This window comes from Trachemys scripta, chromosome 3, assembly GCF_013100865.1.
Source record: "Trachemys scripta elegans isolate TJP31775 chromosome 3, CAS_Tse_1.0, whole genome shotgun sequence".
Taxonomy (NCBI): Eukaryota; Metazoa; Chordata; order Testudines; family Emydidae; genus Trachemys; species Trachemys scripta.
The window spans coordinates 75,047,644-75,062,501 of NC_048300.1; the positions used below are offsets into that span (position 1 = coordinate 75,047,644).

Here is a 14,858-nt window from a genome sequence, read left to right on the forward strand (position 1 = left end):
GCGGCTCCCCCTCCCCCCCCCGAGCGTCGTAAATTTTGCCAGCATAAGTGCTCATGTGCATAGTGCTATGTTGGCGAGAGAGCTTCTCTCATCAGCACAGAGCGGCTACATGAGCGATCTTACAATGGCGCAGCTGCATCAGTACAGCTGTGCCGGTGTAAATTTGCTAGTGTAGACATGGTCTCAGTGTATCACCTCTGAATACCCTGTCTACACCAGTTCAGTAACTACTTGATGGCACAAGTCTCTTGTGCACTGTTAGTAGTTAAAGACCTAACATGAACACTACAGGGATAGCTTATAACTAACCTGTGTGGTCTAATAAAGTGATACTGATGAAAACTAAGATCCTGATTCTGTCTGCTCTACCACCACCAGTGTAAATCAGGAGGAAATCCACTGAAGTCACCGAAATGAAAAATGACGTGAGATTAGATTTAGACTCCATGTATTCAACACAAATTTATTCAATTATCTCTAAACCATTTTAACCACTGTTAATCAGTGTCACTAATGGAGGACAGAGTGTTATACGTGTGCAATATGCCCACTCCAGCCTACTGGAATCCTAAACTGTCCCTCATGATCTAAGGACCTTAGTCAAGAAGATACTGAAGCACACACTTAATGTGAACAGTCTCACTGACTTCAATGGAACTACTCCTGTGCTTAAATTTAAGCACATGCTTAAACAGCTTCCTAAACTGGGGCCCAAATGAGGAGTTAAGCTTTTCTTAATTTTGAGAGAAAGAGGATTCTTCACATGATAAAGGATCTCACTAACAATTACAAATGAGCAAACCTCAAGGTGTTTGTGCATCACAAGTCACTCAAACTATTCTTTGATAGTTTGGGCATTTCACAAAAGAAGTTTTGGGAAAAAAGTAGTGGGAAAGGAGGATCTGGCAAAACAGCTACATTAGATGGTATTTGAAACTCCAAAGTTTAGAATTCGGGGTCTAATTTCAAATCCATAATATTGAAGAGGTTCAAAATTAACCAAAATATTTTCACACAGCTCTAACTGTGATGTCTTTTGTTGTTTACACACAAGAATTACAATATGAAGAAACCATACACAGCTGGGTCCCAAATAACCATGTTCACTAAACAGACAAGACCCATCTACATATTGATGCTCTGACTGGGTTCTGGTGGCTTTCCAAACAGAGAACATAGTATGCTGCTCTTGACTAGCAGGGTGGAGGAATAGCTCAGTGGTTTGAGCATTAGGCCTTGGCTACACTCGCGGATTCACAGCGCTGCCGCGGTGAAGCGCGAGTGTAGTCGCGCCGCCAGCGCTTCGAGAGCTCTCTCCGAGGGGAATAGCTTGCAGCGCTGCAGGCGCTGATTACACTGGCGCTTTACAGCGCTGCAGTCGCTGCGCTCGGGGGGGTGTTTTTTCACACCCCTGAGGGCAGCAAGTGCAGCGCTGTGAATTGCCAGTGTAGCCAAGGCCTTAGCCTGCTAAACCCAGGGTTGTGAGTTCAATCCTTGAGGGGCCATTTAGGGAACTGGGATAAAAATCTGTCTGGGGATTGGTCCTGCTTTGAGCAGGGGGTTGGACTAGAAGACTTCCTGAGGTCCCTTTTATTCTGATATTCTATGATTTAAGCTATTTAAAGTTATACTATCATTACTTATATTACTAGGGTTTCAGAGCTACTAAAGGGCATCTTGTGAAGAAAGGACTACATTCCTTATCATGGTTTGTGTCACAGAAAACCATAAATGCCGAAGGGGCAACAGAACTAATGTATACTGATTAATGTATCATAATTTTTAAAAATTGCAAAATATTCCATTATACAAAATAATAGCAAAATATTGTGTATTACATGAGATGAATTTCTAAATAGGAAATATTAGGTAAAAACAAACTTTCAATTGGAAAAAATTAGCCTAAGATGTATTAAGTTTCCCTTTCTATTTTTACATATTCCCTCTTTCTCTATTAAACATTCAGAAAATATTTCCTGGAAAATAAATATTCTAATTTGTTAGGGGAAATAGAGTTGATAAATTATCAAGTCCAAACTGAAACAGCTTGGAAAGTTATACTGAAAAGGAGCTGTTTAATTTATTCCCAGAGGCACCCGCTTAAAACTTCTTTTCAAACCACGGAAATAGTCATCATTAAGATACTATGCTCCACTGTGAATTTTTATGCTTTTTTTCCCAATACTGTCTTTTTTACTTTTAATCACCCACTGAATTAAGAGTCCAGAATTAATAAGAAAGGTACCAATTATTTAATCATCACAGTACAATCGTTTCTACATTGTAAGGTGTTTTGTTGTAAGCAGTTTGAAGAATAACCCTAATCAAGAGGCAGGGCTGTCCCTGGCCATTTGCGTGCCTTACGCAGCCCCAGGCCTCCGCGGGGGGTGGGGGCGGGGAGGGGCTGGCCCCAGGCCTCCACGGGAGTGGGGACTGGGGCGAAACCGCGCCGCGGCCCCAGCCTGCTCCACTCTGCTCCCCTGGCTCCCAGCCTTGGGGGCAGGGGGTGAACTGCCCCCCAGCACTCACCAGCAGCGTGGCTGGGAGCCAGGAGAGCGGAGCAGGGTGGGGCCGGATTGCTCCATGTACCACGCGGTGAGTGCAGGCCCACCCCTGCAGCAGTCCTCAGGGGAGTGGGGGCAGAGCAGGGGCGGGGCTTTGAGGAAGGGGTGGAGTGGGGTTGGGGCTGGGGCGGAGCAGGGTCGGGGGCTTTGGGGAAGGGGTGGAGTGGGGGCGGGAAGAGGCGGGGCTGGGGTGGAGCAGGGATGGGGGCCATGGGGAAGAGGCGGGGCAGGGGCTGGAGCAGCACGCAGCTGCGTAGGGCACCAGGAAATTTGGTGCCCCAAATTTCCCGGTGTCCCACACAGTTGCGTATTTTGCATATGGGTAAGGACGGCCCTGTCAAGAGGGGAGTCATGCATGTCATAGCCAGAGAAAACATGTCTGTGATAGTCTGAAATTGAGATGGTTTTGTTTTTATTCCTTATTTTTATTCCTGTCTTGAACTGAAGTTGCATTAGAACTCTCAAAAGGATCCTGCAGTCTTTACTGCAACTAAGAAAGAACCTTGGGGTGAAATCCTGGCCCCACTGAAGTCAATGGGAGTTTTGACATTGTCTTCAATGGGTCCAGGATTTCACCCCTGGAGCGTGGAAGCAGAGCTTTCATAGAATAAAACTCCCATGACCAAAGACACAGTATTGGGTTCTGGAACAAATATCTTGCTAGATCTGTACGGGATTTCAGTCTGCAGAAAGGTTTAGACATGTTTGTTCTTAGTAATGAAAAAGAGACTGGATTCTCAGCAAGAAACTGTTATATTGATTAACCAACAGTTTGAGCACCACGTGAGCAAGTGAATGTCCTTCTCAAGGAATGGTTTCATCTCTGATGAAGTCTATCCATACATCCAGGCATTTATACTGAGCTCACTGCAGGTGTAGGTGAGTTCATACTGGAAGAGTAGACATGCTGATTACAGAATTAATCAAGGACATGAAAAACTTCAAAAATAGGGATAAACTTCTATCTACAGTATCTGTCTGTCTAAGGGTACATCTACACTACAGGGGGGAGTCGATTTAAGATACGCAAATTCAGCTACGTGAATAGCGTAGCTGAATTCGACGTATCGCAGCCGACTTACCCCGCTGTGAGGACGGCGGCAAAATCGACTTCTGCGGCTTTCTGTTGACGGCGCTTACTCCCACCTCTGCTGGTGGAGTAAGAGCGTCGATTCAGGGATCGATTGTCGCGTCCCGACGGGACGCGATAAATCGATCCCCGAGAGGTCGATTTCTACCCGCCAATTCAGGCGGGTAGTGTAGACCTAGCCTTAGATATTTCTAAAATTCCTGTCTGCTTTATTAAACTTGAGACAGAAAATGTTGCTATGGGTGATTCAGTTTATTAAAAGAGTACCTACTCTTGATCCTAGGGCCCACTAGTTTCTCACATGTTAAATTTTGACTTCATTTGATTGTGGCTAGTTAAGAAGATAAAGGGCTGAATGGCAACTAAAACTGCTCACAACACTTTGCTTATCTGCTACAATTTAGAATAAGACATTTGGAGCAGCTGTTGTCTGTCAGCTGGTGGCCAGACACTTGAGTAGACTTGACAAATTAGCAGAGCCTTTGTTGGCTGGACTCACTGAGTGAGCATGCAAGTCCCATGTGATATGGCAGCTAAGAACCCAGCAAGGACCCTTGTCATCTGTAGGCAGCAACTTTACCAGAAGAACTAGAAAAAAGCTCCACTCTGGCAATCTCAGTAGTCATGCTGCTCGACTTGCCTTAGCAGGAAGTCACTCTGCATAGCAAAGAGCACACTTACCTGCAGGGATCCTAGTTTTTGTTTTTATCTCCAATTACTCTCTTGCTGTCCTTTCAAAAAAAAAGAGAGAGAAAGAGAGAGAGACTTTTGTAGATGTTAGAAAGAAATGGCCTTCACTGGTGTAATTACATCCCACTGTTCCCCATTTGGTTCAGTCAATTGTGGAGGTCAAATTCATGTGTTTTCAGTGCAAAAGACATTCTCTTCTTTGTTGAAAGTTGCACTGTGGAAGCTGAGATGACTATGGAAAAGGCAGATGCTGGTGTTTTAAAATGATATTAGGTTTGGCCTACACAGCTTTTATATTCTCTGTGGTTGAATTATCCAGCCCAGCCACATTAATTGCATATTCTTATTACAATCTCATATGTGATGACTCATGGGATCGTGTTGAATAATCAGCTGAACATGATCTTTCAGTGCAACGCTGTGGTCAAAAGGGCTAATGCAATCCTTAGATGTATAAACAGGGGAATATTGAATAGGGAGGTTATATTACCTCTGTATTTGGCACTAGTGTGACCGCTGCTGGAATACTGTGTTCAGTTCTGGTGTCCACAATTCAAGAAGGATGTTGCTAAATTGGAGAGGGTTCAGAGAAGATCAAGAAGAACGATTAAAGGATTAGAAAAGCTGCCTTTTAGCATAGATTCAAGGATCTCAATCTATTTAGCTTAACAAAAAGAAGGTTAAGAGGTGACTTGATAACAATTTGTAAATATTTACATGAGGAACAAATATTTAATAATGGGCTCCTCAATCTCTAGCAGAGAAAGGTACAACTTGATCCAATGGCTGGAAGCTAGACAAATTCAGATCGGAAATAAGACATATATTTTTAATAGTGTGGGTAATTATCCACTGGAACAATTTACCAAGGGTCATGGTGGATTCACCATCACTGGCAATTTTAAAATCAAGACTGGATGTTTTTAAAAAGATGTGATCTAGGAATGATTTCAGGGAAGTTCTATGGTGATATAGACCAGGTCAGACCAGATGATCACAATGATCCCTCCTGGCCTGGGAATCTATCAATATATCTGCTGAGTATGTTATCTGGCCAACAACATTAATAGTGATACTGAACCAGATTTACCCGCATTGCTCCAAGAAGGTACAAACTGTACCTCGCTGTATCAGCAAAAGATTCTGGGCCCAGTGGAGGAATTCATTTCTCAAGTTAGACAGGCAAAGATTCCAGTATCATTTATGCCAAGACACGGCAGATTTAAGTTCTACTGAGAGCTCCTCAAGAACCTGGCAATAGAAAGCACATTGACACATTCCCTCGCTACTCTAGCAAGATCCTCTTTCTGGATAGGGCCACATACTTTAGGGGCAGCACTGGCTGCTGGAGGTTGTGAGCAGCATAGGGTACAATAATCAATGCCACATCCTTCCTATTGTCTTTAGCATTACGCCAGCATCTCTGCCAGCAGAAGCCAATGTTGATCCTGGAGTGACTCTGCTCCATTATCTGTAGGATATCTGCTTCTTGAGGAATATTACCCAGAGTCTGATCTGCCATCTGAGAATTTAAGAAGGAGGTCGGATTCTGGGCTAAAGGATGCAGAGTGGTTCCTCTACCAGTACTTCAACTGAACAAAGGGAGCTGCTTTGGTATATTGCTCTATATCCTCTGCTGAGCCCAACATACAATGTGAAAATACATCTGCTACATAATTTATGTGCTTTATCAGTATGAAATTGTAGGGTTTCTGTGCTGGTACCATATCAGGCCATTACAGCATTTATGAACCCTATCTCTTCTTTATCATTGACTTTCCTCTAAATGGAGGAATCTGAAGAACTTCCTTGCCATGAAGAGTCCTGCCTAAAAATATTATTTTTTAAGCTCCCTAGAGGGGAAAGGTGGGGAGACAGCATTTGCTTCTGTAGAAAACTAATACAATGTAAACAGGAAGCATCAATACTAGATTTTGTTGACTGAAGTTTTGATTTTACTAGCCGTGTTCAGAGTTCTAGTGGGAGATTTTTTAAAATGAAATAAATTGACTAGCAATAACTTTTTTAGGCTGTTTGTTTTTTGGGAGTGAATGCTTGAATTAATTCAAGATGCCTAGAACAATGTTTTTTCAATCAGGGGTACACATACTCCTGGCGGTATGCAGAGGTCTTCCACGGGTATATCAACTCATCTAGATATTTGCCTAGTTTTATAACAGGCTCCATAAAAAGCACTAGCAAAGTCTGTACAAACTAAAATTTCATACAATGACTTGTTTATACTGCTCTATATACTATACACAGAAATGTAAATACAATATTTATATTCCAATTGATTTATTTTATAACTATATGGTAAAAATGAGAATGTAAACAATTTTTCGGTAATAATGTGCTGTGACATTTTTGTATTTTTATTATCTAATTTTGTAAGCAAGTAGTTTTTAAGTGAGCTGAGCCTTGGGGGTACACAAGACAAAACAGACTCCTGAAAGGGGTACAGTAGTCTGTAAAGGTTGAGAGCCACTGGCCTAGAAGATACCCAAGATGAATCAGGATGTGACTGGGTGAAATTTAATAGCCTGTGATAGACAGGAGGCCAGACTAGATGATCTAATGGTCCTTTCTGGCCTTAAACTCTATAAATCTATTAATCTAAATTAAAACACTTTTTGTTCAAATTGCATATGTATTCACATATGCATTTGCCTTTAAAAGTGACAAAGCATGAAGAAATATTCAATAACTATTATCGTCTGGCTTCACAATGCAATAAAGTTTCCACTTTAGCATTACCCAACAGTGTAGTAAGAGATTTCTGTGTATCTATCTGCCCTTAGCATAGAAATGGTCCCATTTATATTTTATTTACATGCTATTCGTGGCAGATATATTATATGTAATTGGTCCTCACTAGGCCTATAACTTAGGGTTTATTCCCTTAAGACCAGTGAGGTAGGACACAGTTTTAAAAACCAGTAAAGCATGATCAAAATCGAATCTCCAAGGAGCGAGCCTACGGCAACTAGAAAGAAGTTTGTATTGAGTCTGTTTAAGGACTATGAAAGTGTTGAGTCACTTGGGAAAGGTAGCAGGTGCTGTGTAGCACAGAAACCAACCATTCCACTGCAACAGGGTCTTGATCATCTGCCCAAAGATATTGTGGTATTAAGAGGGAACACTATGGGGAGATTGGTAGCCCCAGGCTCTCTACCCCATCCAGTTTCACCGCTAGGTCACTGGTTTGAATCCAGTCCCAGTTACTGAAAGTTGTTACCATCTGTCAGTGACATGTGTGAATGAGTTTGGCGGTTTCAGTTCTGATCACAAACACCACATCAGAGAAACCATTGAAGTTTCAAAATAGAGCCTTCTTCTTAGCAAAAAATTGGTGAGAACTAAAGCAGACATGTTGCAAGTTATTCACTGTAGACCCAGTCATGCATTCCTTGTGAAGTCAGTGGAAATTATGGATGCCCATGGAATTCAGGATTGGCTTCTATGCACATGGTATATTCCCAGTTCTGAAAGCATAGACCTCGACAAACATAAAAAACCAGAGGCGTCTCCTATTGGCCCATCTGTTGCTATATGTTTTCTAAATTACAGGAGCACAGGAAGAGTGTTTAAAGTGAAGTGCCACGCATTTCTCTCTTTTTCACAGCTTAGCCTCTTTATGTGACTCTATTAACTCTGTGGCTGAGTTCTTATGAGGCCTGATCCAAAGCCCAATGAAGTCAATGGAAGTCTGGGAAAAGCTTTGTATGAGCTTTAGACCAGTCCCATAGAGCATTGCCAGTCCTTCTACAGTATTTAGTCTCAAGTATATTTGTGCAACAGTTGAGGTAATTTCCTGAAAAAGGAAGTTTGTTATGAAAATCAAGATGGTCACTAAATTAAGGCTTGGCCCATGCACACTGATATCAGTGGGAAGAGTCTTATTGCATCCCAAAGCATCCTTTCGAGATAGAGGATCGTGAGTTGGTAGTTGGGAAATTTAGGTTTTATTCTTGTCCATGTGACAGATGTGCTGTTGTGAATTTAGGCAAGTTGGTTTTAATTTTGCAATGCCTCAGTTGCCCCACCTGCAAAATGGGAATAAGAGTTACCTACCTCAAAGGGGGTTTGCAAGGATTAATGGTTTTAAGGTGCTTTGAAATCTTTAAATAACAGATGCTATAGAAGTATCATTATTACAGTGATTACCATGTTTTTGCACTTGTGGTGAATTAATTTAACTTGAAAATGTATAACACATTAAAGTCCAAATTCTGGCCTTGGTTATGCTTGTGGAAATCCTGAATAATTCCAGTGATGCCAATGGAATTACTCCAGATTTGCACAAGGCAGAATTTGGCCCTAACTTATCTAAACAGAGACAGGCAAATGCAACAATTTATAGAAGAGAGATATAACTTGTGATGTGAGCAGCTTCTGAACATCACTAGTTGCATTTCCATCGCTTCAGCTAAGCTTCTGGCAAAAGTAAAACAATGTTTCCCTGTTAATTAACTAGAATGTAAAAGTATGAATGATTATAATAAATGTAATTAGAAAGAACTAAATGAGGTATAATTATACAACATGGAAAGTGTGTGAGGGTGTGGTTGTGGGGTGTGTGACTGAGATGCTGCCATCCCTAACTGAGGTAAATAAAGAGCAAAATACTCAGCGGCTGTGAATCTGAGTAGCTCCATGTATTTATACTTTTATGCACAATGCCTTTTAGTTAGTCCTTCTTCCTCTCTCTTTCTCTCTCTCCCCACATACAAATATATCTGACAAAGTCCTGAAAAGTCCAAGGTTATATTATGTACTGCAAATATAACGATTCACAGTTCTGAGTTTTAAGATGCAATAAAACTGTCAAATGATTTAATAGGTGAAAAAGTTATAGCTTTTCATATCTTTTCGAGGGGGAAATTTCCAAAGGAAAGTTAAACTTTAGGGGAAAAGGGCTTGATTCTGAACTCCTTTACACTGATATAACTTCGTTGACTTCCCGGGAGTCCTAATTTACCTGACAAGAGATGAACACCAGGTCCAAAATCTGATATAACCAGACAATTATCAGGGACAAAATAAACAGAGAAAACAATGGGCCAGAATAATTCCTAAATCTATGCTGACTTTTGCCAGTGTATAGCCTTGTGCACAGCTAGAAGTGGCGGTTGCAGTAGCAGAAAGAAGATACCATTTCCCGTCTGGTGTGGGCCCAGAGCTTGGAACTGGGTGGTATCGGTCAAGGAGGGGCATGGCTAGGACAGCTGTAGAATATACTGATAGTGATTTGGTGTATTCACTTTGCACAGAAAGGGTGTCCTGGAGCTTTTGGTGAAAGTCAAAGCTGCCCTTCTCTGGAAGACCCCAAGATGGAGGGTAGGAGAAAACACTAGCTACCCTTCCCTGGGGGTGAATACAGACATCAGAGTAAATTGCACCTCCATGCATCCATGGAGGTGAAGCTAGCTCACTGGCTAGAGAGACAAAGCATAGCTTTAAGATGGCCACTGCATTACAGAAATTGCCTATAAAAACAACAGAAATATGGACAAACATAAGCAATGGACACTGAGCCTATGCTTGGCAGGAGCTATACAAAAAATAAACAGGTGCAGCATCAGACACAGGAGAAAGGAGTATGGTACTGCCTCTTTGAATGATATGTATATGATGTGGTTGTCTTTCAAAGTGCTGGTACAGCAGGCTCGGTGCATAGTGATGATTCAATCTCTGGGATAATTTGAAATGGCAGTCACGCTTCTGAAAGAGCACAAAGTCCTTATCTCCCTTTTAAAGCAAAGCAGCAACTGTACAGACAGAGAGGGAGGGAATGCTGAAAGGCATTACAGTAATGCATATCAATGAAAGACTCCTCTTGGCTGACTAGCGAGAGGCACATTCCCTCAGGCTCCACCAGTTCCAATTCCTCCAAGTAGCTTTGGTGCTGGGCAGAAAAGGGTAATCACTCCTGCTAGCTGAAGTGGGGACAAACTTTTTTGTGTGTTGCTATTTCAGAATCAGCCTTGATTCCACTACACAGCTTGACAAACTTCAAGGCTCTCAGCCTGTGCTAAGCAGAGATCAGCTAGCAAAAGGATGGGGTAGCACACCTTTGCAAAGGTGCAGCAGCAGGGCTGGGTATCAAAGCTTGTCTGCAATTTACTTCGGTTCATTTATGTCTAGAACTGTGTTCTGTCTTTTTCATTAGCACTGTAAGCCCACAGTTTGCAAGAAAAGAGGTTCTGTGTCATTGGTAACCATCCCAAGAACTGCCCTGTTGATTAATTTGGTAAGAGATGCTCTCACACAGAGTTGGTCTATCTCATGAAAAAGACATAAATGGCAAGAGTAACTCCAGCTGTTTCCATAAATCTCTGGTCCGTATCCTGAACCATTTAAGTACAGTGTTTTAAATTTTGCCATTCCATTACTTCAAGGGAAGCAGAATCAGGCACATAGAAACTAAAGCTGGAAAAAGCCAACTAGGTCAGCTAAGTTCTTGGTAGCTGATAATATGGTCTCTGAAAGTTGGTACACAGAGCTGACAGGGACAGGCTTGAAAGGATTCAATTTACAGCTCAAGGAAAGAGCAATCAGTCTAAAAACTCTTCCATCAAGAACTGGCCAGGAGATTGGCTACACACTGTCCCCAGGGGGATTACTGCCTGAGAAATAGAGCAACATGTATTCTGAATAAATAGAACCACTAGCCTTAATGTTGTGTGGTCTTGATTTTTCTTTTTCACCTTCCATTTATTTATTCCTCTTTTGTTCTCTCACCACATTTCTTCATTTCCTCCTCTTTCTCTCCATCTGTATTTCTACCATTTTCTCTCCTCTCCTCTCTGTTTTTCTCTTTCAATACTTCTCTTCTTATTCTGTTTTTCCTCCCCACTTTACTGGAACCCCCCATTTTTATTTCTCCTCCAAGAAGCCCTCTGTCTTTTTCCTCCTTTGAGTGCTCCCGAATCTCAATCCCATTTCCTCTTTTCTCTCTCCCTCCTTTCTCTGATGGGCCTTCTTATTACCTGTCTTCTCTCCCAGTCCCTTTCTCTTCCTTTCCTCCCAGCCACTTTCTCCCAGTGCCACATTGTCTATATTTCTTCCCAATGCCTATTTGCACTTCTTCTTTGTTCTTTCCTACAGTGACTGACTTGCTCCCTCTAAGACCCTCTTTCTCCCTCCACTGATCCTTTCCCTTCCCTGCCCCCATCATCTCTTCATTCTCTTTTTCCACATCTTCCCCATAGCCTCCCTCAGCTTCCTTCCTATGCTCCAGCACCTGGCCCACTTGTTCCTCTGATGCCTACTGCATTCCAGACCATGGTGCCTCATTCCTTGCCTTCCCACATGCCACGCTACACTCCAGTGTCATTTCACCTGGAGCATAACCTCTTCGGGTTTCCCTGGTTGCTTTCCTCTGCGACTGCAGCTTCACTATAGACCACTGTAGACCAGAACACCCAGAGCCTGGTATCTGAATGACTGCAGGTTCCCCTCTCCTGGTTGCAAATTGCCTCTTGAAACCTCTCTGCACTTCTGCTAACCTTAGAGACAATCAGGGGTGCTGAGAGCCATTGAACCAAGCTGAAACCCTGTATAGGATGGAAACCACTTCAAGCCAGGGGATGCGGCAGCACCCCTAGCACCTCTAGTTTCAGTCCGTATGGAGCCAATGTGCTTATTGTTTCAGGCCAACAAAGCACACCAGCTCTATCAGTTCAGCCTGAACAACCTCCAATGCTTCCGTTCCATCCACCTGCTAGTGTTGACAGATTCTAACCAATTACCAACTAAGTGGAAGGTCCAGTGGTTAGGGTGTGAGCCTGGAACTTGAAAAACCTGGGTTTAAGTCCTGGCTCTACCACTGACTTCCTGTGTGACCGTGGGTAAATCCCTTAGTCTCTCCCCATCTGTCAAATGGAATAAGAGCACTGCCCTGCCTCACAGGGGTGTCCTGCAACCAGTGCACAGTCAGTCAGTGTGATGGTGGCCAGGGGTGCTGGAATGATGGGGGTGCTGAGAGCAGGGCTGGCTCCAGGGTTTTGGCTGCCCCAAGCAGCCAAACAAACAAAACAAAAAAAGTTGCGATGGCAATTGCGATGTGCGGCGGCAATTCGGCGGAAGGTCCTTTGCTCGGAGCAGAAGTGAGGGACCGTCCTCCGAATTGCTGCTGAACAGCTGGACGTGCCGCCCCTCTCTGGAGTGGACGCTCAAAGCACTTGCTTGGTAAGCTGGTGCCTGGAGCCGGCCCTGGCTGAGAGCCACTAAACCAAGCTTCAGAGTAGCAGCCGTGTTAGTCTGTATCCGCAAAAAGAAGAACAGGAGTACTTGTGGCACCTTAGAGACTAACAAATTTATTAGAGCATAAGCTTTCGTGGACTACAGCCCACTTCTTCGGATGCATATAGCACGAAAGCTTATGCTCTAATAAATTTGTTAGTCTCTAAGGTGCCACAAGTACTCCTGTTCTTCTTTAAACCAAGCTGTAAACCCTGTATATGATGGAAACCACTTCAAGTCAGGGGGTGCTGCAGCACCCTGCACCTCTAGTAAAAGCACCTAGGATGGTGGTGGTGTGTCTGAGGGGGAGTCATTGCCCAATGCGCCTTAAGGGCTTGGGGTCAGCTTTAGCTCAGTGCCAGCACAGTTGAAGGCAGAGTCGGTTTCCTGCTTTCCAAGGCTTCAGAAGGGGGCCGGGGAGTGCTGGAGGAGGCTCTGGTACAGCAGTGGCAATATCGCAGCAATGCACCGCAATGTAGCCTCCAACCAAACCCACCCCCCGCAGGGAAGCAGAGTCGCAGCCCCGCAGCAGGCAGGCGATGTGGGCAATGAGCGGTTCTCCATTTCCTTTGAGGGCAGCATGTCCTTCCCCAAGCCAGCCCCTCCCCTGCCCGTTCCCCGCCCGGGAAAACTTAGCGCTAACTTGTGCCAGGCTCCGGCCCCCGCGGGAGGAGGGCTTGCTCCCCGCAGGAGGGAGGTGACGTTCAGCACACTGGACGGCGATGTCTGCATTGGCGAAATCCTCCTTCAATGGAAGTCGGCGGGTCCCTTCAGGCTAGGGCCCCCTGCTCTCCCGCGCGGCTGCAGCAAACCCGCCCCTCGCCCTCCCGCAGGGCGCGCCCAGCAGCAGAGCCACCCCGCCCCGCAGCCCCTCTCCCACCCACGGAACCCGCAGCGCCGGGCTGCCGCCTTCTCCCGCTCGGCCAAGGAGCGCTGAGCTCCCGCCGCCGCACGTCCAGCTCCGCACAGCCGCGGACTGACCGGCGGGGTCCCCACGCCCCAATCCGCGGGGCTGCCGAGCTCCGCTGCGGCCGGATTTACCTTCCACTTTGGTGAGGGTAAGGACCGGACTGTTGCACGCGCTGAGCGGGGCGACCCTGGCTGAGTGTTTCTTCATGGTGAGCCCTTCTGCCAGCAGGAGCTCTCCAGCTGCTCGCCTACATCCTGGGGCCGGCTGCAGCAGCGCCCTCTGCTCCCGCTGCCTCCTCCAGCCAGCGCTGCCTGCTCTGCGGGCTCTCCCTGCCCCTGCGCGTCCCTCTGCCGCAGCAGCGCCCCGTCCTCAGGCTCGCCGCTGCCTCCCTCACCCCGCGCTCTCCCCTCTACTTTGAGGCTTGCTGCAAACAAAACGTCACATGCAAATCCCCCCCCCCTCCCGCCGGCTTGGGCAGAAGGGGAGCTGCCCTGGCTCGCTCACTCACCTTTCAGTTCCGCAAGGAAGCGGACCCGCCAGCACGGCCCCCCTTAGCGCCCAGATGCTGTGTGGATAGGCCCCGTGCCCGTGCCTGACTGAGGCGCGGGGGTAGCGGTGGACACTACTTAGGCGTTTCACTCGCCCGGAGCTATGGGAGCCCCCCGGGCCATTGCAGCCTTTCCAGGGACGAGCAAGTGATTCTGTCACCTTTGGAGTGGAAGGCTCTTATTTCCCCCCCCCCCCCCGCCCCACTGCAGACTTTGTGACAGCTTATGCGAACGGGCAGGACCAATACATGGAGAGGCAGACACAGCCACACACACGTGCAGGACCAAGACATGAAGGGGACACACTCACACCACTCTGCCCACAGCAACACTGCACCCACTAGCACCTGTTACACTTTTTAGTGGCTGCAGAGCGTGTGAAACTGACTCTCCAGAGACTGACACGATGACAGTTGTATGGATAGTGGCCCTTGTAAGCTTCCCTTCCTGCTTCTGCCAGGGTCTCAGCACCCACCTGGGGAGAGCCCATCCATGATGCCTCTACAGTTGCTGCCAACCATTTTAGTGCCAATTGTTTGGGAGGCTATTTTATTTCGTTTTAGCACATATCAAATTAGAATGACTGCATATTTGATAGGTTTCAGAGTGGTAGCGGTGTTAGTCTATGTCAGCAAAATGGCAACTACCATCTTTTCATGTGCTGTGTATTTATACCTGCTACTGTATTTTCCACTCCATGCATCTGATGAAGTGGGTTCTAGCCCAGGAAAGCTTATGCCCAAATAAAGTTGTTAATCTCTAAGGTGCCACAAGGACTCCTCGTTGTTTTTGCATATTTGATGCCAACC

At 45.4% G+C, this 14,858-nt stretch overlaps 1 protein-coding gene across 2 annotated transcripts in view; it reads right to left on the bottom strand.

The window, feature by feature from the left end:
* The window catches only part of SLC35F3 (solute carrier family 35 member F3), a 277,895-nt gene that overhangs the window by 93,971 nt on the left and 169,066 nt on the right, over window positions 1–14,858 (bottom strand). Inside the window, exon 1 of one of the 2 annotated variants that reach the window (XM_034765092.1) lies at window positions 13,633–13,863. The exons of the other annotated variant lie outside the window; for it this stretch is intronic. Within the exon in view, the coding sequence (XP_034620983.1) occupies window positions 13,633–13,708 (76 nt within the window). The 5' untranslated portion in view covers window positions 13,709–13,863. Of the gene's footprint in view, window positions 1–13,632; window positions 13,864–14,858 lie in introns of those variants that run through there. 2 annotated transcript variants of the gene reach the window in all.